Below are 22,644 nucleotides of genomic sequence, written 5' to 3' on the forward strand. Positions count from 1 at the left end.
CCTGCAGAAGCTAAATATTTTCCATTGTGGATGACACTTGGAATAAATTTCCAGCCTGAATTTTATTGCTCCATTTGTCATTTATATGAAGAAGAATAGTGAGCCTTGGCACTGTTGACTCCATATTCTATCAGTACCATTAGTCGTGAGGGGAGGGGGCGTGGGGGGGGGGGGTAAAACAAACCCTTCAGCAGAAGAACACTAAGCCTTTGTGTGATTGCCAAACAAAAAGCAGCAAAAGAGCAAAGTCCAGGCTGAATCAGGGGAAAGGGATTTGCCGAGCCGATAATCCAACAAACGCTAATTGACACGATACACGTATGCGCTAAGAACACATGACGTCATTGTTAGTGAGTTGACGTAATATGAAATGATGTAAGGAGTAGTTTGAGTCAATTAAAACACGCGTGACGTTTTTTTTTTTTTTTTTTTAAACCGGACAAACAACATTTTGTTAATACCCAGTGTCTTCATTTGGCTTTATAAAGAATAATAAAGGACATTTTTTTCCCGTGAGAGTAATTTGTGGGAATTTGATTAAAGGTGTGTTTTGAGCTCACCTGTGTGACAATCCGGGCCATCGTCTTTCGCCTTGCGTCGGACCGCCACCCGTCTGAATTCCTCCACGCCATGGCTGCTGGTGTTTAGCGTCAAACTATTCCTCTTCTTCAGGTCGAACATGCTCAAAGTGTCTCAACTTTGCTGTGCAAAAAAAATAAAAATGTTTCATTAATATGTGAGAGCAGGTCCAAAAGTTGGATGCGTGCGGTGAGACGAATGTGTGCCAGGTGGTGTGGCAAAGCTGCTGCAGTTAATTATGGAGAGGCGGAGGACTCGATTTGCTCCATGCTATACCGCGATGCGCCTTATAGATGGCGCCAGATTGCCAATTTAAATTCTCAATTTTGTTAATTCAATTGATTTTTCCGCAGTTTATTTGGATCGTGTTATTTATTAGTTCATGTGCATCTCATATCGGTAATTGTATTTTTTTTTAAGTGGAAAAAAATACCAACTCTAGTTTTTTTTGTCTTTTTCACATTTTAACGTTTGTTTATATAATAATTTCAGCATTTTTTTGCTCACGGTATAAATAAAAAGCAACAAATATTTGTGTTTTATCTGTACTACCTTCCACCGGCAGATGGCGTAAAAGAGTTAGAAAACAATGGAAAGGAATGAGAGGGGCGGGGCAAACAGGCCACCAGTGTGGTCGGTGTGCATCGTCACAATCAGTTCGGCTCGGAGAGCGAACGGCACCCCGAACAACCGGTCTCACTTTCGCTTCTCCATTCTTCCCTTTCCCCTTTTATTGCATTGCCTTGTCAGCTACCAAATATGTCAGCCAGGCCGGGATTCTACCGACAGGAGCTGAATAAGACGGTATGGGAGGTGCCGGAGCGATACCAGAACCTTACGCCAGTTGGATCCGGAGCATACGGTTCGGTGTGGTGAGTATTCGTGTGTGCAGGGGCGAGGCTGCAGCCCAGAGATGCCCGCATGCATGTTGGCTGTGCTCTTCAAATGATTTTTTTTTCTTTTAACAAGACATTTAACCAAATCAGCTAATTATTTCGAAAAAGTCAAATAATCACATTTTGTTAACCCTATGCATTCCTCTTTGATGGTGCATTTAAAACCTCTTGAGTTGGATGTCATGGTTGCTATGGCAATAACCAGCCCCGACAGCAATAAATTAAATTCATATTGAGACAAAATGGCAGATTTCAATTTGCGACCAATGTGTGTGCCAAGTGGCTCGGCAGAGCTGAGACCAAATCGGGACGTTACATAAAGAATGTGGCAGGATGACTCTGTAGTTTCTTTCCAATGCATAAAAAAAAGACTGCAAATGTACCTTTTAAACGTGACTTACTCATAAAAGTAGTTTTTTACGACTATTGCAGTATTTTGATTATTTTGGGGGTTATTTTTGTGTTGTTAAAAATTCTCCTGATAGCTTAGTAACATTATTTTAAAAATATATATATATTGTCCGTTATCAAGTGTAATTTCACAGGTTTCATTTGAAATCCTGTGTGCGATGGTGTGACACGATTGGGACTTCCCCTGTTGGGAAACCGATTTACTTTCTGCTCTTTCGCAAGACTATTTCCTCACCTTTAACAACTTCTTATTTGCGTTAGTGTATGTAAGCTAAAATATACTTTGTTATTTGACTTAAAAGTTTGTTGTGTCTTTGTTTTTTTGTGTGTTTTTTTTTGTTTCCTGCTTGTTTTATTGGTTTTCTTTCATCAACTTATGTGTCAGCCAATCAGCTCGTTGCTTCCCCTTGGTCCCGCCCACTTGTTTTCTTAGTAATTTATCGCAGCTCGTATTTAATCATTATAATTATTTTGCTTTGTTAATTTCTTAAATAATATAAAACACACCAAAGACATTCCTCTCCAGGACTCTCTTTGGATTTTGCATGAGAATGGGGGAGAGGGGGGTGGTGACTTTTGTATGCATCTATATTGTTGGTTTTCATGGGAAACCCTTTTGGGACCGAGACCCGGGCTCATATTCTTTTCCATTGTAGCATAGCTGAGATATCCATACGTCATCGATTGGGATTATCCAGTTTCGATTTCATCTGGGCCACCGACAAGCATAAAGTTCCATTTTTTTTTATTTTACCAGTTGAATAAATGGCTACTATTTCCGGTTATATATCAAAGATGGATATATTTCATTTCAAATCATGAAATCCATCGCTGAATAAACAAGATACTTGAGAGCATAACACTCCATGGACGGAAAATGGCATCATGGCGGAGACATGGCATGTGTGAGCTTCATGTCGGGAGATTGGGTGAAATCCGCCGGGTGGGGGGGGGGTTGGGTGGTCAGTGCAGTCAGGCAATGAGGACTTGAGACCAACATAAGGTCTAACCTAGTAAATCTCAATTCCCCTTTCCAGTTCGGCCTACGACGTGGTCCTGAGGCAGAAGGTGGCGGTGAAGAAGCTGTCGCGGCCTTTCCAGTCGCTAGTCCACAGTCGCCGCTCATACCGGGAACTCCGGCTCCTCAAGCACATGAAACATGAGAATGTTGGTGCATCCTGAATGCAGTTTGCCCGCCTCGCCTCGCCTCGCCCGCCTGCTTACGGATCCCAAATGTTCCGTCTCGTTTAGGTCATCGGCCTGCTGGATGTCTTCACTCCTGCTGCAGCGTTGGAAGACTTCAATGAACTGTGAGTCTTCAAATGGAATTGTTGTCATGTCGTCACCTACATTGCTTTGTGTCTTTTTTTTTTTTTGTTGTTCTTCCAGCTATCTGGTGACTAACCTGATGGGCGCCGACCTCAATAACATTGTCAAATTTCAAAGGTTGTCCGACGAGCACGTCCAGTTTTTGATTTACCAGCTCCTGCGTGGGCTAAAGGTGTGTTCCTGCTCCTGTATCAATCGAAACAAACTTGCATGCTTAAAATAGACTTCTCCAGCTGTTCGGCGTTACTATGGAGACGCCTCCGTGGGGGGGGGGTCGTATATGACCAAGTGCACAGCTGACCTTTGTCCTGTCATTTATCTCCTCATGCATGGCCGTGTCCAGTACATCCATTCAGCGGGATTGATTCACAGAGTGAGTGCCTCCACTTCCTGTCTGCTCGGCTATCCATTTCGCATTCACGATGAAATTCAACGCTACTACTTTCCTATCTGCAGGACCTCAAGCCAAGTAACGTGGCGGTGAATGAAGACTGCGAGCTGAGGGTAAGCGCTACCATCTTGACGTCTTTTCGGGGTTTGAACGAGGTCACCCGCACCCCGGCAGATCCTCGACTTTGGCCTGGCCCGGCAAACGGACGACGAGATGACGGGCTACGTGGCGACTCGCTGGTATCGGGCGCCGGAAATCATGCTGAACTGGATGCACTACAATCAAAATGGTTCATTTTATTTTAATTTATTTAATTTATTTAATTTATTTAATTTATTTAATTTATTTAATTTATTTAATTTATTAATTTAAAATGGCTCATCATGACTTTTTATTGATTTGTGGTCTTCACAGTTGATATTTGGTCTGTTGGATGCATTATGGGAGAGCTGCTGAAAGGAAAAGTGCTTTTTCCCGGCACGGACTGTATCCTTTATCAGCCGTGGAAAGAGGCCGCAGCCTTGTTTTTGTTTCCCCCTCCCCCCCCCCCCCCCCTTCTCCCCACCCTCCATTATCTTGGCAAAGTGATCCGCCGAGGTCTTTTGGATTTGCATGACAATCTCTTTTTCCCAAGGCCAGCACAGAATAGGAGCCGGGAATGAATGGGAGCCGCCACAAAGGGGATCCGGCTAGCTCGTTTGCTGTGTACTAAAGCCAATTTAATTAGCTGACCTCGGGGGGGAGTCTCTCTTTAACCCCTCCTGCTTAAAGATATCGACCAGCTGAAGAGAATCATGGAGATGGTCGGGACGCCGACCCCGGACCTCTTGGAGAAGATCTGCTCTGAGCATGTGAGCACTTTTTATTCAAATGTATTTTTGATGTAACTGAAAATAATTTGGTGTGCGCAGGCACAGAAGTACATCCAGTCTCTGCCTTTCATGCCTCAGCAAGACCTGGAGAAGATCTTCCGGGGAGCAAATCCATTAGGTGAGTACATCGTGTGGACATGAGTATGATCCGGTTCCACGTTTTGGTTTTCGTGTTTGCGTAGCGGTCGATCTGCTGAAGCGAATGCTGGTCCTGGACTGCGATGGCAGGATCTCGGCCAGCGCGGCTCTGGCCCACCCTTATTTCTCGCAGTACCACGACCCGGACGACGAACCCGAAGCTCCGCCTTACGACCAAACCCTCGAGAGTAAAGACCGCACTCTGGAAGAATGGAAAGGTGAGGTTCCACCAGGAACGTATCCAAGCCCCCCCCTATTGTTTCTGATCTGATGCGCCCTCTTGTGGACAGAGTTGGTGTTTACAGAGGTGAACGGCTTCAAAGCGTCGACCGGCAAGTCCGGCAGCCTTCAGGTGGAGCAGTGACTCAAGGAGTCGGCACGTTTCACAATCACAGGGAAGATTTAAGGTCAAAAGTTGCTCGCTGTTGCGTTTCCCTTTCCGCGAGACCGAAAGAGGAACAACACGGCTCTCGGTGGTGATTCATACGAGAAAGCAACTTTGGAACGAGACACGCTAGGATTTCCAAAGAGAGAGCACAACAGCATTGTTGCGAGGAAAAATAAAAAATAAAAAAAGCTTCGCATTTAGCCCGCATACTGCATGAGGGTACCTTAACGGAAACATATCGCACACGTGCTTGATATACGCCGAGAGGTCCGTTTACAGTTAAGTTAAAAATGCACAATGATTAATTTTTCCAGAGTCATCGCCCGCGCAGTTTTTACCATGGAATTCCTTACAGTTTATGAGGAATGCAAAAGGGGGGGGGGGGGGAATGTGAACCTTGACCTTGTAGAATTTCAGGGTGAAGGTTTTAGTCTTTGAATGTTGGATATTTCTACATGTTTGAATGTAAAATTGTATCCAAGTAATGTCGCAGTGGCTTCTGGATCGTCGGTGGAGACGTTCACAGGTAGCATGGAATGTTTTTTTTTTTTTTTTGGGGGGGGGGGCAGTATGAATTTTATGTTCTGTATTTCTGTTATGAACACTTTGTTCGACCTAAGGTATGTTTTAATTGTCAGACCATTTAAATTTTGACGTCATAAATGAAGGCTGTTGTGTCATTCATTACCCGTGTATTTGTGGTGTTGTAGTTGTAATTGCACTCTTGCGCCACAAGAGGGCAGCAACGTAATGGTTGTTTACATTGTTAACAAGATGGCATCAAAAAACGGCAAATTGAGCAGATACAAAACGTTAAAAATAATTCATTTTATACTATGGGTCAATGCGGTAGTATTACATGCAAAAAGTTTGAATAATTTACCGTTTCTGTTGAAAACTTGCAAATGGCGACATTGGGGATTTTGCGAAAATATAATAAATCCAGTTTAAATTTGTATCATCGATAGGTTAGATTAAAAATAAATAAATGCAGTCAAGCAGAATAGCAAGGGCAGATGTTTGTCCCACATTACAGACACACCCATAAAACTGCCCAGGGCGACCGACAGTCAACAATAGACGAGCTTGTGTGTGTGTGTGTGTGGGAGGGGGGTACTGCGCTGGACGACCCCTGCAGGAATTCTGCCCCCCAAACTTCTCCGCAGGACACACTACGCTGCGCTGCTCCTGCACTTTGGATTTCCTTCCTCATGAGCATCCAGGACGCAGCAGAACCCAAGCGGATCAACAACCTCGCCTCCAGTTTCTCGGGGATGGCACTGAGAGGATCCAGGACGGGATTTTACCGGCAGGACCTCAACAGAACCGTGTGGGAAGTCCCGGAAAGGTACCGAGACCTGAGACAAATTGGGACGGGCGCTTATGGAACTGTCTGGTGAGTACCACTCAAACTGCAGTACAATTTTGACTAAAATATATATATATATCAGTCTGATATTTAAATGAGCTCTTTAAGAAACTTTGCCAAGTCTGATCCCCTTACTTAGACACAGCTGGCTCCACAAGGACCCCCGCTTTGCTTTGTTGTCGCGTTGATGAGGGGGTCTGCAAAGAAAAGCACCCCCAGCTTCATTGTTAAAAGTCAAAGAACGTTTCTCCAGTTGACATTCAACACTTGGCGGGTGAAGCTTTAATTAACACCAATATATTTAAAACCGTTTTTAAAAATTAAATGTCTGTTTTGAGCATATGTATTCGTTTGCTGACCACTAGAGGGCGTCCACACTTTCTCTACTCTCCCGTTTTAGTTCAGCGTGGGACCGTCGGACCAGCTCGCAGGTGGCCATCAAAAAGCTCCACCGGCCCTTCCAGTCCAAACTTTTCGCCAAAAGGGCCTACAGGGAGCTCCGACTCCTCAAACACATGAAGCATGAAAATGTGAGGGGAAATTATTTCCCTTAAAGCAAATATCAGCCTAATTAATTATCTTTTGTGTAGGTGATCGGCCTGCTCGATGTTTTCGCAGCGGAAATTTCCCTGGACCACATTCGAGACTTGTAAGCTCCAATTCCCTCTTGCCTTTTTTTAAAAATCAAATCATGAGGCTGTTTTCATTTTTGAATCCCACAGCTACTTGGTCATGCCCTTCATGGGCACTGACCTGGGCAAACTAATGAAGATGGAGAGACTGTCGGAGGACAGAGTTCAGTTCCTCGTCTACCAGATGATGAAGGGACTCAAAGTGAGAAAACTTGTCATTCCAAGTTTCAAAATACGACTCATAACCCCCCCCCCCCCATCTGTTTTAGTATATCCACTCTGCAGGGATCATCCACAGGGTACGTGACCTTTCAGATTAGGCACTTCTTTAGGGGATGGGGGTCTGGATTCTTCCCACACTAGAAGCTTTGCATTGTTTGCCTTTCTCATTCCAGGACCTAAAACCAGGAAATCTAGCCATCAACCCGGACTGTGAATTAAAGGTACAGTACCGACATGGTCTTCCTGAATGACCTAACAATAAATAAGACATTTTGATGACAACAGATTCTCGACTTTGGCCTGGCGAGGCAGGCCGACGCGGAAATGACGGGCTACGTGGTGACGCGCTGGTACCGAGCCCCCGAGGTCATTCTCAACTGGATGCACTACACGCAAGCAGGTTTTTGTCAAGTACAATGAAAACTACAGTGGCCCCAAGATTGAACCCTGTGGTACTATGGAAAGTTAATCCACCTATTTTTTGTTTTTGTTAGTGGATATCTGGTCCGCTGGTTGTATTATGGCTGAGATGCTGCTTGGGAAGCCGCTGTTCAAGGGCAACGATCGTATCCAGAGGAAATTGGGATGAAAGTTTTATTTAAATCGGAATGTGAACCTTGACCTCAAGCTTGTGCCAGACCTGGACCAGCTCAAAGAAATCATGAAGATCACCGGAACGCCGGCTGCTGATTTTGTGGTGAAACTACAAAGCCAAGATGTGAGTATGGAAGCCTGACTGAATGGGCAAAAGTATTGGGACGTTTAAGCATGACTGCATATTTCCCCCGACAGGCCAAAAACTACCTCAGAGGTTTGTCCAAGGTTCCCCAAAAGGATCTGCACTCTATTTTCTTCAAAGCCAGCTTGCACGGTACGTCACAAGTTTCATCCAGTGCAAAAAAAAAAAAAAATTCACACTTGTATTTTTGCGTGGCAGCCGTGTCCGTGCTGGAAAAGACACTGCTCCTCGACCCCGAGGAGCGAGTCAGCGCCTCGGACGCCCTGGACTTTCCCTTCTTCGCCGACTTCCGCGACACTGAGGAGGAGACTGAGGCGCAACCGTACGACCAAACCATGGACAACACGGACCTGACGCTAGAACAGTGGAAACGTAAGCGAGCACTCCAGCAAATATTTCTGATCATGGACCCACGTGATTTTTTTTTTTTATGCAGGACACACAGTCACGGAGATATTGACCTTCAGGCCCCAGAAGGACGGCAAAGAAACGTCACTTTAAAGTCAGGCGAGGTACACAACTCACCTATGGACAATTTAGAGTTTTGGAAATGTTTTTTTTGAAGCATAGTTAACATGTTGGTATGCGGGTAAATAAATGATTTTTAAAAATATATATATAATAATTAAAGAGTGTGTTTTTTGCATCACTTTGAATCTGTAATGGTGTACAAAAGTCCCCAAGTTTCAAAATATATATTTATTTCATTCAAGCATGACTTCCATTAAACAGGTCACACGCCGTACTTCTTCTCTAAGGCTGCGACGGACGATACGTCCAAATCGGCTTTGCGGAGGAAGTCGAATACTTCTTTAAACACTGAGTGGGGGGGGGGGGGGGAGGAAAAAAAAAATCATACGAGAGTACAACTAATGGGAACTAATCGAGTTGAGCGCGTCCAACCTTTCTTCTCCGAGGAAGACATGAACATGACGGCCGTGTCGAAGCGCCTCACGCTCGATAGACTTTGGAGGATGTCCGCTGTGACGGCCGCAGCTTCGTTCCTGCGCCGGATAGATGTTAGTGTCATTTAATGTTTCTTGAGCTCATTTAAAAAAAAAATGGTGTACTCACTGGATGTAGAAATCCCGTAACGTCTCCAAGATCTGACTGAGGATTTGAGGTTCGAGGGAACTCTGGAAAATCCGCGCATACTCCTCTGGCTTAATTTGCTAAAAAAAAAAAGCTGTTAGGGATTGCTGGCTTAAATTTGTCTTTAATGCCAAAATCCAACCTTCAAGTATCTGTAAACAACTTCGGGCTGGTTTCCGATCATGCGCAGGTCGGCTTCCAGCTGGAAGCTTTTGCAGGGTGGCGGTGGGAGATTTATGGAGAGGTGGACGCTTTCTTCTAGATGATCCATTTTGGCTTGTGTGAAGTTTTCCTGAAGCGTTTTTTTATTAACTAACTGGTCGGACGAAAGCGAGGGGGAGGTTGTCATATCCTGGATCTCCATCGTCGACAGCGGGGCGGACTGGCCCTCCTTCGCCTCATCGGGTAAGGTCACCTTACCGCTGATCTCTTCGATGTCGATCCTCATCATCGGTTTCTATGCAGAGTTGGTTTTCTTAGTTTTAAATGAAGACAAAAAAAGAATTGAGTGGTTGTCTCACAGCGGAGCGTAGGTGAGGCGCTTTCTCAACGGGCTGCACCGTTCTCCTCTGGGAGCTGTCAGATGTTTGAAGGAAGTCGCTGGAAACGTCGTCCTGATAATACAAGTTGCTTGTATTTGTAAAATGGAAAAAAAAAATAAGTAAAGGCGAAAACGTACAAATTGGAGTTTCTGGAGTTCGCTCTGGGCCTGCTTGTTCCCGGGTTCCAACTTCAAAACCTCTTGAAAATCTGCATTATTTTTTGTCATATTTTTATTTCTTTTTTTGTGGTGAATATTTATTTTCCATTTAAGGACTAATTTACCTTTCCTGGCTTCCTCCAGCTTCCCCAAAGCCACTCGAGCAGTAGCTCGTCGCGCAAACGCTTTGGAATACGTGCCGTCTAAAGAGACGGCCTTGGTGCAGTCTTCCTCCGCCTCCGTGAACCTGATTGAACACTGATGCAATTTAAAGAAAAAAAAAAAAACCAAAATGGCGGGATGGTTCTTACCGCTCCAGTTTGAGGAAAGCCATGGCTCTGTTGGCGGGCAGCAAAACATTCGCGCGGTCGGCTTCCATGCCTCGGCTGTAGCACTCCACGGCCGCGTCGTACTTTCCCTCTTTAAAGTAAGCGTTACCCTAAAAGATGGCGGAACGTAAACAACCTTGACCGGAATTATGTAGCTTCTCTGCAAAAAAAAAATCTTACTCTGTCTTTTTGCACCACGGCTTCCTGCCGTCTTTGCTGCTCCTCCGTTCGTCTTTTCTGCTCCTGGTCTAAATCTGGGTCGGCCTGCGGCGACGTTCCCTCACTCGGCTCCTGAGGTCCGAGCATCTGCCAAAGCGTTGAGGGTGAGCGAGCTAATCGCCGAACGTTAGCGTAAATGCAAACTCACCTGTTTGATTTTCTTCACTTCATTTTGTGCTTCCAGGTTATCCGGGTCAAGCGTGAGAACGGTTTGGTAATCTGCGCAGAAACTCGTGTTACGTCACATCCATTCTCCGGAATGTCTGCTTTCGATTTTGATCTGCGGAAAAATACCTTCTAAAGCGGCGTCGAAGTTCTTCAGCGCTACGCGGGCCGCTCCTCGCCGTGCATACGCTTTATAATAGTTGCTGTCCAAAGCGATGGCCAGGTTGCAGTCTGACTCGGCCACAGCGTACCTAAGAAAAAAAAAAAAAAAAAAGTTAGAGTGGATGGAAACAACGATAAGACTCGAAACGCTTACTTTTTGAGGCGGAAGAAGGCGGTGCCTCGGTTGGTGGGAAGAACGGGGTTGTAAGGGTCCGCGGCCATTCCTCTGGAGTAACACTCGACAGCGTCGTCGTATTTGCCTTCTTTGAAAAATACGTTGCCCTGATAATAAACCCGTGTTATTTTTTTTTGCTTATCAATTTCCAAACATCTTAAGTGGCTGTTACCTTTTCCTTCTCTACTAAAGCTCGCTCCTGATCAGCTTCTTCCGAATCGGACTCGTTGGGACTTTCCTCCTTATCCACCTCCTCTAAAGCCTTGGCCTAGCATTACCGCACAGAAAGAGCTTTTTAGGGTGGACATGCTCGTCAAAAACGTCGATCAACAAATGACTAACCACGTCAAATTTGTCCCACGATTGATAATCATTCGATTTGATCCTCGATGGCTTCTGGCTGTCCGTTTCTTCTGCTTTGACGTCACCGTTGGCCATCTTCATCTTCTTTGCCTTCATTTTGGCTTTGTAGTCCTTGTTGCGTACAGGAGGGAGGGTTGGCTGGAAAAGAGAGAAAATGCTGCCCATATCATCTGACATTTAAAAATAAAAGTGTGTGGGATTGGCAGCTAGAAGAAACCTTGGCGTCTCCCTGCTCGCCTCTTCTTAATTGCTCATCTTTGGTTTTCATATCAGTCTCCCAGGTCTCCAGATCCCTCATGAAGCTTTGCAGGTCCTCAGTATTCTGCCGCATTTGCATTTGCAACTCGAGGGCTTTGTTCGGAGCGGCCATGTTTTCCTCTCTGCGAAACGGACATGATTAGAAAGAAGATTTGCTTTTGTTTTGATGTCATTGCGTATCGGATTATGCTCGCTTCGCTAACGAAATAAAAATACGTTTTAAATAATCAGTCAGTTTCAAATTGTACGATACCTTCTCCTTGATTCTCCGTCTTATAGGTGTAAATCGAATTTGATTGTTATTAAGTAGTAACAAATTCATGTGCCAATGTTGTCATGGAGCCATGACACCAAATTCCCAGCATGCCTTGCGATCCGGAGCATGCGTAGTAAAGCTATTGCTTTATTTAGTTTTGTCCTATACATTATTTTATATTTTATTTATACTCTATGTTTACGGAATACATTTTAAAAATTAAATTCACACCATGAATTAATATCATCATTATTTTTATTCTTTTACCTTTGACCCGACCTGACGCTGTCACGTGACGTCACAACCCGGCAATGACCTCTCCTGCTAGCTAACGCTGGCTAGCCGGGAGAACTTCGCAAATATCGCAACGGAGCCGTCTAAACTTCAGCAATGGGCCAAACGAAGCAGGAGGAAGGATACGGATACGAGTTATTCCCGGAGAGGAACGCGGGGAACAAGAAGGTCTCCGTCGCACAGAGCCTATTCACGTTCAACCACCAGTGTCAGGTCATGTTACAGTTAGCCGTGGAAACCAGTGAGTAACAATATCGTTACCCTATTTCCAAAGTAACTCTTGTGAAGTAAAACCTTTAAATAACATACTCTGTTCCTGTTGAATAACCAACACTAGCTGCTGCTAGCAAGTCAGCTGTTAATCTACTGAAATATTTATGTGTACTGTCTACATACGTAATAATAATAATTTAATTTATCTACCTAATATGTGATGTGATTCATTCAGGTCCATATGCCAAACTCCTCCTCAGTGCCATGAAGAATTCTGGATGGTAAGTTGCATTAATAAACGTATATTCATATTAATAAACAAAAAGAGTAGTTGAGGAGGCATTGAAAGAAATTACAGTGTAATTGAAGCAAGAAAAAACGGTTTGTCTAACATTAGTATTAATGAAAAATATATATTGATTGAATATATTGCTTGTTTTTAAATTTAAATAGTCACGTTCAATATGTATCACTGTTGCGTATCACACTTTTCTCAATGTCAAATGCATTCTCCGTTTGACTCAGTACAGTGTATAAAGACCGCCATTTTGTCTGTGAAGATTGTGACGGGACGGTCAGCGGCGGATTCGACGCAGCCACGTCCCAAGTGAGAACACCGATGGGTTAAATCGAGAACTCCAGACCACAAACATTTGATCTGCTTCTTTTCAGATTGTCTTATGTCAAAACAACATCCACCAGCAGTCGCACATGAACCGGGTGGTTACGCACGAGCTCATCCACGCCTTCGACCATTGTCGGGCCCATGTGGACTGGTTTAACAACTTCAGACATTTAGCGTGTTCTGAGGTGAGTGTTGCAACACGCAGATGGGCAGAAATCATATTATTATTTATTTTTGAAATGATGTAAATGTAAACGGATTTGTTCATCATGTAACTTGGAATGTTTTTATTTTGATATAAGGTAAGATAAATATATATTAAAGTAAGCAGCTATTGCATTGATCAGACCAAAATATTTTTCAGATTCGTGCGGCCAACCTGAGCGGCGATTGCTCCTTCTCCACTGAGGTGGCCCGATTCCACTTCGGCACGAAGCAGCATCACCAGGTACCTTTATTTATTTATTTATTATTATTTCAAATCAGCACAGACCTTCCCTTCCTAATCCTCGTCCGCTCGTCCAGGAATGCGTCCGCGGCCGCGCCCTTCGCTCCATCCTTGCCGTGAGAAAAATCAACCGGCAGGAGGCGGAGAAAATTGTGGACGAGGTCTTCGACACGTGTTTCAACGACCACGCGCCCTTCGGTCGGATCCCGCATGGAAAGAAGGACGCCAACTTTGCCCGCAGGGATTACGACAACAGGGAGCGGTATTATGCAAATCTTTAGTAAGTTTTTGCTGATTTTTGCTTTTTTTTTTTTTTTCTTCTCCCGAGGGTTGGACAATAATGTCCTGTTTAAAAGGCATTTTCAGGATGGGACTTGTCCTTGGAAAAAGAACGTTTCGGACTTTAATTCTGGATAAAGGGAAGTAGTCATTTTGAAAGCCAAATATCAGACGCTAGTGGTTTTTTTTTTATTTTAAATATATATATATATATATACATATAGATAAAAAAAAAAAAATATATATATATATATATATATATATATATATTTAATTTCCTGTAAATACAACAAAACCAATGTGAAAAAAAATGGATTAAAGTCAAAACTTCTTCAAAGTCTTTCTATCCAACTTCAGTATAAAACGCAGCTCTCGGTCAATGTGCCCGTTCCAATCTTGACCTGAAAAATCATCGGCTCCATTGGACATTGGCGCTGTCAAGAATCCCGTATCCTTCCACAAACTAATCAGCGTTTGAAAAAAAAAATAAGTTATTAGGGGAATTAGCCTCATAATCCCTCTGCATGATCCTCTTCTTCTTCTTCTTCTATCTCCAGGACGACACTCTCCGCATCCTAATCGCAATGTCACCCAGCAACGGAGAAATAGACTCCAAATCGGGCTCTCATTAAAAGTCACACGTACACACACGGCGAACATGATGAGGTTTAATTTAAGGGAGCTTAGAGAGACGATGACAACAAGCTTGTCGGGAAAATGAAAAGGAGAGACGGAGAATTAGACTCCTTTTTGGATTAGTTTACTAAACAAATAGTGCAAAACAACAGATTTACCGCCACAATTTTAGACTCATCAAATGCTCGCTGTCAAACATATTTTCATCACTCGGGCAGTCCAAACTTTACATGCAGTATTTGTTTTGTTTTGTTTGCAGCGTTGTTCCCCGCGCATAACATTCAAGTTGCATTATTTATAAATATTGAAGTCGTTCTATTATTCAAAATGTTTACCTGTCATGAACTTTTCAAAATTGAGAGTGTGCCTCTTAAGATTCAATTATTTTATTCCTAAAATCAACGTCATGATTTTTTAAAATTAATTCATCGCTACATACATATTTGTTAGTATATTCATTATAAGTAATCAAATAAAATAACTCGAAAAATGCCGACACGTTAAAAATATTTTATTCAATAATTACATATTTACATTAAATGTCAGTATATTTTGTATACAATTTTTGTTCATAAATTGCGCCCACCCGAAACGACTAACATGTAGTTCCTGCTCTGTCCTCTAGAGTTCACTGTTGGCTCACTCATGTCGTAATCTGAGTCCGTTCAAATTTGACAAGGAAACTGCTGTCCTTCTTTTTACTGGTACACACAATTGAATCCGTCTCATCGAGTCTTGCTTGAGCAGAGATGAGACGCTGTAATAAAAAGTGCCACCGAGGAGACATTCATTAGTCCACCTATTTAAGCAAGCGGCACCCATTGTCATCTCATTACCATGCGCCAACGGCACTAATGAATTCATCGCCTTGATTAGATTTAACTGTGAGGACAACCTATGTGCAGTTTATAAGGTGTCTCCTCTCTGTGGGGGTAATTGTGGGAAATGTTTGAATTATTTAGCCGGATTGTTTGATTTTACGTCCCACCTTGAGCACACAAGGTCGAAATGAAAATATTGGAATCCACGCCGAACCATAAATAAGAAGAATGCCTCGGAGTGCCACAAGGCTCAGATCTAAGCACCTTTTCTGGAAGTATTATTTTGTTCAACGTTTTTGGCAAGGAATTTCTTTCTGTAAATATTCTTCTGAAATATCCTTGCAACTAATATCTACAGATTGCACAAATCGATTATACTACCGCCCAAGAAGAGCTCATGTGTACATATGGAATTAGCAACTGTAACAATTAAGTAAAGTGATCTAATTCATTAGAGTGCTCACAGGCAGCGCTTAATGGCGGCATGAGAAAAAGAAAGAAAAAAAGTTGAGATCATTAGAATTCACACTGCTAATTCTCCGGGGGCGGATTTGATTTGCATGCCCCAAATCAGCCCGTCGAACCTGACAATTAACTTCCGCAGCAGGGGAGATCTGCGTGGGGCCCACCATGGGAGGGCCGGGCATGCAAATGAGGTAATTATGAGTGCCAGTTGAGGATTAATTAAGAAGTCGTTTAAAGTTGGCAGAGACGCTCTTTTAGGCATTTGCGTGCCATTTCGGAAACAATTTCACAATGCATTGCAAAGTCAGGAAATAGAATGACATTGCCAATGTGGTTAAATAACACCATGACTAACAGGATAAAGATTTTATATTATACTCGTGTAGTCAATCAACTAATAATTGTTCATATGTTTTAAATTTTTATTTCTGGATTTACGGACGTACCCGAGAAACATTTCCGGAAGTCGCGCCATGTTGTAGTATGAAGATATCGCCACAAGGTGGCAGGCAAAACCGTGTCAAGATGGCGTCCAAAAAAAACAAAACACCGAATGAGGTTCTCCGTCAATTATCCCCAGAAATGACCACGAAAAGATAGGAAAACAATGTTTTTTGATAGTTTCAATTCATGTTTGTGGTAGAGTATGGGGACTTTGCCTGTGGCGTTCAAGTTACTTTAACGGCGCTTATGCTACTTCTGAAGCACCGAGTCAACTCAATTAAGGAGATTGTTGGTAAGAAAAAGCACGAGGTGACTTCTACGAATGAAATGAACCTGTGCTGGCATTTGAATGTTCATTTCTTTTTTGCTAATTATGCATGGTATTAATTAGAGGCAATATATTAGCATAACAAGTGCTGCTGGACAACGTCCAGAGGTATTAGCAATGAGTTTTTTGGGGGGGCTCATTAATATGTCCCCAAGAGCATTTCTTTTTTTAAAAACTAACTTTGTAAGAAGTCTTAGTAGACAAGGACGAAATGGAGACATGTCAAATTGTTATTAATGTTTTATGTGGAGAAACAGTAAACACGGCAACTCCCAAGCGAACAAAATGGATGCTTTCTAATGAGAGAGGTGGGGGGGGGGGCGAAACAAAATTCAGGTTCCACCGAGATTTGAACTCGGATCGCTGGATTCAGAGTCCAGAGTGCTAACCATTACACCATGGAACCACATGACGTAGCATTGCGCAAGACAGGCTCTATAACCGTGCGGAAGTGACTTTTACAGAACCTTTCCCACAGAGATCCTGCAAAATGTTGGAATCGGAGCCTTACGGAAGTTATTTCCAATCCTTTTTGCAGAAACCAGCCAATCGGCATATGTTGACACACGGGAAAATAAGACTGAAAGTGCCACAGGCTATGTAAAAAAGGGTAAGTGCAAAAGAATTTCTGTTGTGTAAATATTTGATCACACAACCTTGTGTAATTATCTGACCGCCGTGGGAAAGCCCACACATTTCCGACAATATTACATTTTGCTGGGTTCCGTGTAAGAAGCACAACTTCATAGCTTTTAATAGGAGCACAGTATTGCTAAAATAGCCGCTTAGAGATTTGGAGACTGAACAAGAAAAAAAAAAATGAAAATGTCACCTTTCTCTACTTCCAAGGACGTTGGAGACATTTTCTTTCATCGTTGCCCCCATTTTGTGTGGACCAGCGGCCGGGACCCACAGAGGGGAGGAGCCACAGCTTGCCCGGAGGTGAGTCACTCAAGCTCGAAACCTCGCGTCGTCTCCTGTGTTTGCAAGTCCAGATTAGTGTCCGAGCAATCGGCCGGATTTGTCCTGAACGCCAACCAAAGGGATGCCTGCACAGTTGGGGGGGGGTTCTCTCCTGTGGCTGCATGGTCACATGGTTGATTTATGGAGCAGTTAGGGTGACCTTGAACAAATTGAGTCATATAAAGTATATTTTTGCCTGAAAATCAAATCGCTAGCCAAGTCAGATATGTCTTGGCCAGTAGAGGTCACTCTAACGCTTTTCCCGATTTTGAGTTTCTAAATTTATGCCACTGACCTCAAACCTCACAAAATGTGTTCTATTAGTTCTGTGCTGTTTATTAATGTGAATTGCATGTGTGTTAGACATGGTATTAAAATGTGAATTTTCCTGGTGTTTTTGAGGGAAACTCCCCCGCGGGCTCAAATTGTCCAGATCAGCAGTAATACCAGACTTCTTGATTCTGTTTCTCCCATCACACAAAACTTTTTTTTTTCTTAAATACAAACCACTGCACATTTACACATTTACTCACCGACTGAAACGTGTTGTCGGTCACGTTTAACCCCTTTTTTGTAATTTTGTAAGTGGTTAGGTCTGGGGTGGGCGGGGCTTGCGGTTTCACATGGATGTACTTCGATGAGGCTGGTGAGCTTGCGTAATGAGAGATAATAGGCGAGACTTGGCACTGTAACGCACGACGCCCCGCAAAAAAACAATGCAATAATTGAACCCATGTGAATACTGAGAAGCACTTTTTAAAAATGTCATAAGGGATAAACATCATGATGGGGCTTGGTACTTCACCACCGCCAGAACCCTGACCTAAAACCCGTAGAGGTGTCCCAAAGCCATTGAATTATATTTTCTATTATTGCAAGCTATTATATAACATGTTCTACAGCAACATAGTTTGAACATTTAATTCAGCAATTCATTAACGCGCCACTAGAGGGAGCCCTCACACCACACTCGGGGAATTACCGATTATTTCTTTTATATCCAATTAATTCAGATTTTTATATTTAAATGCCAAACATCCCTCTTTGGATAGCTTTTCAAAAAAGCACAGCTTTTATGTCTTTTTTTTTTTTTTTAAATATGCTTTGCTATCATTTGCTGTTTCCTGCTTGTCACATGATCAAGTGGCTTCAAATCGGGTGTGTGATGGATGTGTGTTTGTGTGCGTGCGCCGCATATGTTGCTCCGCTTTCATGCCGCTAATTGCCGCGCGTTCAAAGACGTCCAATTCTCGACTTTTGCTGCGCACATGCCAATCGGGATGTTTTACAAAGTCATCCGAGCACCATCTGGGAAAAAACAAAATACTCGAAAATTGTCTCTGACTATTGAGTACTTCATCTGGTCCGGTAGAGCCGAGCACAAATCTTGCCTCATATGGGCGCCATATTTCCTTTTGATTTCACGCCGACTTGATCTTTTCCACACTCGGTTTCTAGTAAACAATCTTCAAAATCCCGCGTTGTTGTCCAGAACACATTCGACGAACGGGCTAATCACTGCGTATTGATAAATCGCCATGCCCAATCATGGAGCTGACCAATCGGACCGAAGCTATGTGGATGAAAATGTGTCTAGCGAGGCGGTAAATATTGAAACTTGGATGGCGGTGACATTCAGAAGAGTGCCAAGGCTGCACTGGGAATTTAATGCATTATTCAGTGAGAAATGAGGGGAAAATGTAATGTAATCTAACTAAAACAAAGACTGATGAAAACTCCCTGGTGGAGGTTAAAAAAAAAAAAAAAAAAAAAAAAAAGGCTATCCAGGGTTTTTCCCTGAAGGGGAAAAAGAAAAAAAAAAATTCTACGCGAGTCCTGAGTGAGCAGCTGTGGCCATAAATCTGACGGAATGGTTTTGTCTCGCGGGACCGTTGCCATTTTCTCCTCCTCCCTCCAAAAGTGCTGAGAGCAACAAGTCCGGGCGTTTTCCATTTGAGAGGCATTGTGGGAAATGTATGAAAACAAAAAAAGGAACCGACGAGAGGTTCTGTTAAGGTTTTGAGATTGCATAGACTTGCGTCCGGGCGCCGACATCTGGCTGGTTTTAAGAGTCACGGACAGTTTGCCACAGGTGCGAAGTTCATGCGGGGGTATTTATTTGAAGGCTGAATGTTTAAAAAGGTGTCCATTCACCCAGATGTGATTTATTAGCTGGGAAAGACGTAAGAAGGAATTTGGGACAAAAAAAAATGTTAGGATGTATTGTCAAGTCCGTTTATCAATGTGAAAGGAGTAAAAACAGATCAGAATGGATTTTTTTCCGATATTTGGCGGGATAAAATTCCGATATTCCATGAATCGACCGATTCATAAGAAATGTGTGTCGTGAATAAAATTCATTTTTTTTCTCCTTATTTCTTTTTTTTCTGTGGTAATTTTTCGTAATGAAAAAAAAACAGCTTATTGCAGCCAAGCGAGTTAAGTCACAACACACACGATGGTCGACGATGGCAACGATTACGTTTGGTGGAAAGTAATCCTCTTGCGGCAATTTGTCCACCTGCACGACTGAACAGCGGGCTTGGTAACAATTACAAGGCCAGGAAAGAAAACATTACAGAGTCATTACAATAATGATAGTAATTCAGGCCGGGAGAGACGCAGCCTCGGCGGGCCGCCTCCTCCTTTTGGCCTCCTTTCCTTCGTTCTTCCTTCCCTTCGCCATCCTTACCTTCAAACGTATGGCAGCCTCCTCCAAAGCCTGCGTCGCAGATGAGAACCGTAAATCAATTGTATTTTCCCCTCGGAGCGCGGCGGCGCCCGTGTTGCCGTGAAAACGATATTGTCCGTGGCTTCAAACGGTTTATTTATTGAATCGGGAGCAAACAAAAGGAAGCATGCAAACGGAACGCACCATTGAGGAAGGAGCGCCGGCCGAGTCCGCCGGGGCCATGTTTATGTCTCGCTGGCACATTTGGTGGAAAACTCGAGAGATTTTTTTCTTTCTCATGTGGTACTAACCGGAAAAAAAAAAAGGCAATAAGACAAATGGCTGGAGCTGCTCTTCTGGGTGGGCCCCTTCAACACAGATATGCGAAATGCGCGACGGATTACGTTTGTGTTCTCAGCAGTTTCTTTCGGGGAGCGCGACCGACGTCTTGGCTTATGAAAAGAGCCTTTATGTTTCTGCTCTGATATATGCTCTGCTGATATCACATCTTTTACTTTTTTTGTCGGTGTCGATCGGATAATATCGGCAGTCGTCGCGACTACCCGATACCTTGTCTGCCCGGTAACGAAAACCTGCTAACTTTTCCGACCGAATTAAGTGAAACCGAAGCAAACAAGATAAAGATAGGGCCAGGCCACTCATCCAAATTTGCAAAGCCCATTTGACGGGTTCCGGATGTGAGCAAACAGCAGAGAGGTTCACTTAAGAAAACACTCACACCCTGTTATCAGATTTGAGCCTCTACAAAGAGCTCTCAGGCAGCAACAAAAAAGGCTCAAGATATCCCTCCCTTTTTTTTTTTTTGCGTGTCATGTTGGTCTTTCTCCTCCTCCACCCCCATTCCTTCCTTTTGCTTTCATTTGTTTGAGCTGTCGACAGGCGACCGGGCCCGAAATAAAAAAAAAAACCTTTTGTGTTTGTTTGCACGTTGTCAACACGAGGCTTTTCCCGTCATTCCCACGGACGGCGTTACTCGGGACTTTTGGTGGGCTCAGTAAATGGAGATTGAGGAAATGCAACATTTTTCTTTTTTTTCCTTAAATATCAATTGATCACCGAAAGGCTGTTTTGTGCCAGCCACAGTTTGCTTCCCAATCAAGCTTTAATTGCATGTCTTAGGGGTCAAGCACACACTCCATTCTTGTGTGTGACCCACTAGCCAAATGTTGATTCTGCGAGGAGGAGGCGTGAGGTCAGGTGACGACTGATGATTGAGCAGGAAAAGGGGGAGCAGCTTTATTTATATTAGCGTGTAGCAAATGTTGGCTACAAGATGTACTCTAAAAACTCTACACACCCCTGTCTTCATTCTCGTATATGGCGTCAAAGATACAAAGAAAATAATCGAAGGCTTTGCCAGAAGCGACTTTGCACCATTCTGAGGAATGCGACGAGGCCGAAGCTTGAGATGGTGTTGACAGGGTGAACGGAAACCACCTGGTATGCAAACCAAACCTGCAAGGTCACTTTCACGCCCATTTGTCTCCTTGTGTGGCTTGTTATAAAAAAAAAAATGGAGATCCCAAACATTTGTTAGTTGCAATAGTCTTTTGGGCATCTCCTGATCTTTGAAGGAATTTCTATTTTGGAAGAGCAACATCTGGAAAATCTCGTGGTTTCTCGCTTTGGCATCTAAAGTATGATTGCATTGCGTGAATACCAATCGGCAGTTTGAAGTATTTGACGGAAAGTGAAGACAAGCATTGTGAAATTGTGCCAGGTGCAGCCGCGGGGGCCTCGGGTGTTTTGTTGTCAGCGTCTTGCTCGTAAAATCCCCCGAGCTCATCACTTTCAAGGCCTCGCACCATCCTAAGTACACACTCCCCCAAAACCTCAAGAGCTGACTGCGTTCCATTCAGAGCTACAACATACTTGGAGCCTCTTTTACACACACTCGGCCCATAAAGCCAGTTTGTGCATTTTTTTATTTTTTTATTTGAATTGTTCGCGTTAGGCTAAAAGCAGGACGCTGAACGCGCCTTTCCTCTGTGCCCTTGAGAGCATGATTCATGCCCATTAAGTTTGCTTAGCGCCATCCGGACATGAAGGCAACCCGAGTGATTTAGCGCCGCAGATTTGTGTGGAATTAGTCACACTTGAGGCCCCGCCCCCCCCCCTGGTGAGCAGCTTCCAACATTATTAGAAAAGTGAAAGCTGTCCCTTCTTTCTACTTTTACGGTCGCCCAGTTGTCCACCTGCGCCGACATGACTGAGACTTTACAATAGTTCTCAAAGAGTTACGAGGAGCCGGCGAGAAGTTTTTTCCTTTCTTGTCTGCCTCTTTTTTTTCTCAAATGGGGTGGGGGGGGGGTTTGGGATTATTGCCGAGCATTTGTCAGGCAGCCAGTTGCGGAGGCGGGGCCAACTCCTGATTTATGGCAACATCTGCACGATGCAAAGTCCTCCTATGTGCTTTTAATTATACAAAGAGCGGTGGCTGGATTGAAAAAGAGAGATGGTCCAATGGGATTTAAAAAAAAAAAAAATTTCCCGAGATCCTCCGATGACGACTTGTGTGAACGTTTATACGAGCGTGGGACTCGTGCGGCTTTCGAGCTCAACCGAAAGTCAGCTGCTGTTTGTACCAAGCGGGGCTATTTCTGTGATTCCCACATGGTCCAAGATAACCTCTGAATAGTTCGAATGCTTCATCTCCTACGAGGCAAAACCCAAACCGTGAGCGGACAGAACACAAATCTTTATCCGTCATCGCCTCCAAGTCAAAGTGACCGTGACCTCGCATTCCTCGTA

General features: G+C 43.6%; 5 protein-coding genes and 1 non-coding gene across 14 annotated transcripts in view; 4 read left to right on the forward strand and 2 right to left on the reverse strand.

The window, feature by feature from the left end:
* Positions 1 to 1,211: 1,211 nt before the first annotated feature.
* Positions 1,212 to 5,686, forward strand: mapk11 (mitogen-activated protein kinase 11). Of its 2 annotated transcripts, XM_061268216.1 has the most exons (12): positions 1,212 to 1,451; positions 2,924 to 3,053; positions 3,138 to 3,196; positions 3,276 to 3,387; positions 3,559 to 3,588; positions 3,672 to 3,719; positions 3,781 to 3,895; positions 4,021 to 4,092; positions 4,378 to 4,457; positions 4,518 to 4,596; positions 4,661 to 4,834; positions 4,907 to 5,686. In XM_061268216.1, the coding sequence occupies exons 1-12, from the start codon at positions 1,339 to 1,341 to the stop codon at positions 4,978 to 4,980; spliced, it is 1,086 nt and encodes a 361-aa protein (XP_061124200.1). In that variant the 5' UTR covers positions 1,212 to 1,338; the 3' UTR covers positions 4,981 to 5,686. The 2 variants fall into 2 exon arrangements, with proteins under 2 accessions (XP_061124200.1, XP_061124201.1); XM_061268217.1 differs by lacking the exon at positions 2,924 to 3,053 and having other exon boundaries at positions 1,223 to 1,451.
* A 126-nt stretch (positions 5,687 to 5,812) lies between these two features.
* LOC133145107 (mitogen-activated protein kinase 12-like) lies at positions 5,813 to 8,579 on the forward strand. Its single transcript, XM_061268215.1, has 12 exons — positions 5,813 to 6,400; positions 6,774 to 6,903; positions 6,964 to 7,022; positions 7,096 to 7,207; positions 7,275 to 7,304; positions 7,401 to 7,448; positions 7,513 to 7,627; positions 7,722 to 7,793; positions 7,866 to 7,945; positions 8,020 to 8,098; positions 8,165 to 8,338; positions 8,403 to 8,579. Exons 1-12 carry the CDS (start codon positions 6,021 to 6,023, stop codon positions 8,465 to 8,467), a joined length of 1,344 nt encoding a protein of 447 aa, XP_061124199.1. The 5' UTR covers positions 5,813 to 6,020; the 3' UTR covers positions 8,468 to 8,579.
* Positions 8,580 to 8,650: 71 nt separating this feature from the next.
* On the reverse strand, positions 8,651 to 12,091 carry rpap3 (RNA polymerase II associated protein 3). Of its 2 annotated transcripts, none has more exons than XM_061268220.1 (16): positions 11,953 to 12,091; positions 11,389 to 11,551; positions 11,151 to 11,309; positions 10,981 to 11,076; positions 10,788 to 10,915; positions 10,601 to 10,722; positions 10,455 to 10,525; positions 10,268 to 10,393; positions 10,070 to 10,197; positions 9,884 to 10,005; positions 9,738 to 9,808; positions 9,580 to 9,672; positions 9,201 to 9,515; positions 9,041 to 9,138; positions 8,870 to 8,970; positions 8,651 to 8,785 (listed from the first exon to the last, which is right to left on the reverse strand). In XM_061268220.1, exons 2-16 carry the CDS (start codon positions 11,539 to 11,541, stop codon positions 8,700 to 8,702), a joined length of 1,869 nt encoding a protein of 622 aa, XP_061124204.1. In that variant the 5' UTR covers positions 11,542 to 11,551; positions 11,953 to 12,091; the 3' UTR covers positions 8,651 to 8,699. The 2 variants fall into 2 exon arrangements, with proteins under 2 accessions (XP_061124204.1, XP_061124205.1); XM_061268221.1 differs by lacking the exon at positions 11,953 to 12,091 and adding an exon at positions 11,683 to 11,796.
* atp23 (ATP23 metallopeptidase and ATP synthase assembly factor homolog) lies at positions 12,076 to 14,704 on the forward strand. Of its 2 annotated transcripts, XM_061268231.1 has the most exons (7): positions 12,076 to 12,220; positions 12,428 to 12,473; positions 12,718 to 12,799; positions 12,865 to 13,002; positions 13,182 to 13,265; positions 13,343 to 13,545; positions 14,102 to 14,704. In XM_061268231.1, coding segments are annotated over exons 1-7 (699 nt in total). In that variant the 3' UTR covers positions 14,103 to 14,704. The 2 variants fall into 2 exon arrangements, with proteins under 2 accessions (XP_061124215.1, XP_061124214.1); XM_061268230.1 differs by lacking the exon at positions 14,102 to 14,704 and having other exon boundaries at positions 13,343 to 13,881.
* A 1,868-nt stretch (positions 14,705 to 16,572) lies between these two features.
* trnaq-cug (transfer RNA glutamine (anticodon CUG)) lies at positions 16,573 to 16,644 on the reverse strand. Its single transcript has one exon. It is a non-coding gene; the product is annotated as a tRNA-Gln (tRNA).
* A 160-nt stretch (positions 16,645 to 16,804) lies between these two features.
* LOC133145113 (monocarboxylate transporter 2-like) overlaps positions 16,805 to 22,644 on the forward strand; it is a 29,234-nt gene continuing 23,394 nt past the window's right edge. For 5 of the 6 annotated variants that reach the window (XM_061268225.1, XM_061268222.1, XM_061268229.1 and 2 more), the window contains exons 1-2: positions 16,805 to 16,848; positions 17,088 to 17,180. The gene's annotated coding sequence lies outside the window, so the exon portion shown is untranslated. The remainder of the gene's footprint in view (positions 16,849 to 17,087; positions 17,181 to 22,644) is intronic. The other variant, XM_061268226.1, reaches the window with a different exon arrangement.

The sequence above is a fragment of the Syngnathus typhle genome, linkage group LG21 (assembly GCF_033458585.1).
Source record: "Syngnathus typhle isolate RoL2023-S1 ecotype Sweden linkage group LG21, RoL_Styp_1.0, whole genome shotgun sequence".
In the NCBI taxonomy this organism is placed as follows: Eukaryota; Metazoa; Chordata; class Actinopteri; order Syngnathiformes; family Syngnathidae; genus Syngnathus; species Syngnathus typhle.

Coding starts and splice junctions, on each gene's coding strand:
- mapk11 (XM_061268216.1), top strand. CDS start 1,339: ATGTCAGCCAGGCCGGGATTCTACCGACAGGAGCTGAATAAGACGGTA. Junction 3,589..3,671: donor CAGCGGGATTGATTCACAGA/GTGAGTGCCTCC, acceptor TCCTATCTGCAG/GACCTCAAGCCAAGTAACGT. Junction 4,835..4,906: donor CACTCTGGAAGAATGGAAAG/GTGAGGTTCCAC, acceptor TCTTGTGGACAG/AGTTGGTGTTTACAGAGGTG.
- LOC133145107 (XM_061268215.1), top strand. CDS start 6,021: ATGTTTGTCCCACATTACAGACACACCCATAAAACTGCCCAGGGCGAC. Junction 6,401..6,773: donor GGCGCTTATGGAACTGTCTG/GTGAGTACCACT, acceptor CTCCCGTTTTAG/TTCAGCGTGGGACCGTCGGA. Junction 7,449..7,512: donor ACCCGGACTGTGAATTAAAG/GTACAGTACCGA, acceptor TGATGACAACAG/ATTCTCGACTTTGGCCTGGC.
- rpap3 (XM_061268220.1), bottom strand. CDS start 11,541: ATGGCCGCTCCGAACAAAGCCCTCGAGTTGCAAATGCAAATGCGGCAG. Junction 8,971..9,040: donor TTACGGGATTTCTACATCCA/GTGAGTACACCA, acceptor TATCCGGCGCAG/GAACGAAGCTGCGGCCGTCA. Junction 8,786..8,869: donor GTCTTCCTCGGAGAAGAAAG/GTTGGACGCGCT, acceptor CCCCCCACTCAG/TGTTTAAAGAAGTATTCGAC.
- atp23 (XM_061268231.1), top strand. CDS start 12,076: ATGGGCCAAACGAAGCAGGAGGAAGGATACGGATACGAGTTATTCCCG. Junction 13,003..13,181: donor GACATTTAGCGTGTTCTGAG/GTGAGTGTTGCA, acceptor AATATTTTTCAG/ATTCGTGCGGCCAACCTGAG. Junction 13,266..13,342: donor GCACGAAGCAGCATCACCAG/GTACCTTTATTT, acceptor CCGCTCGTCCAG/GAATGCGTCCGCGGCCGCGC.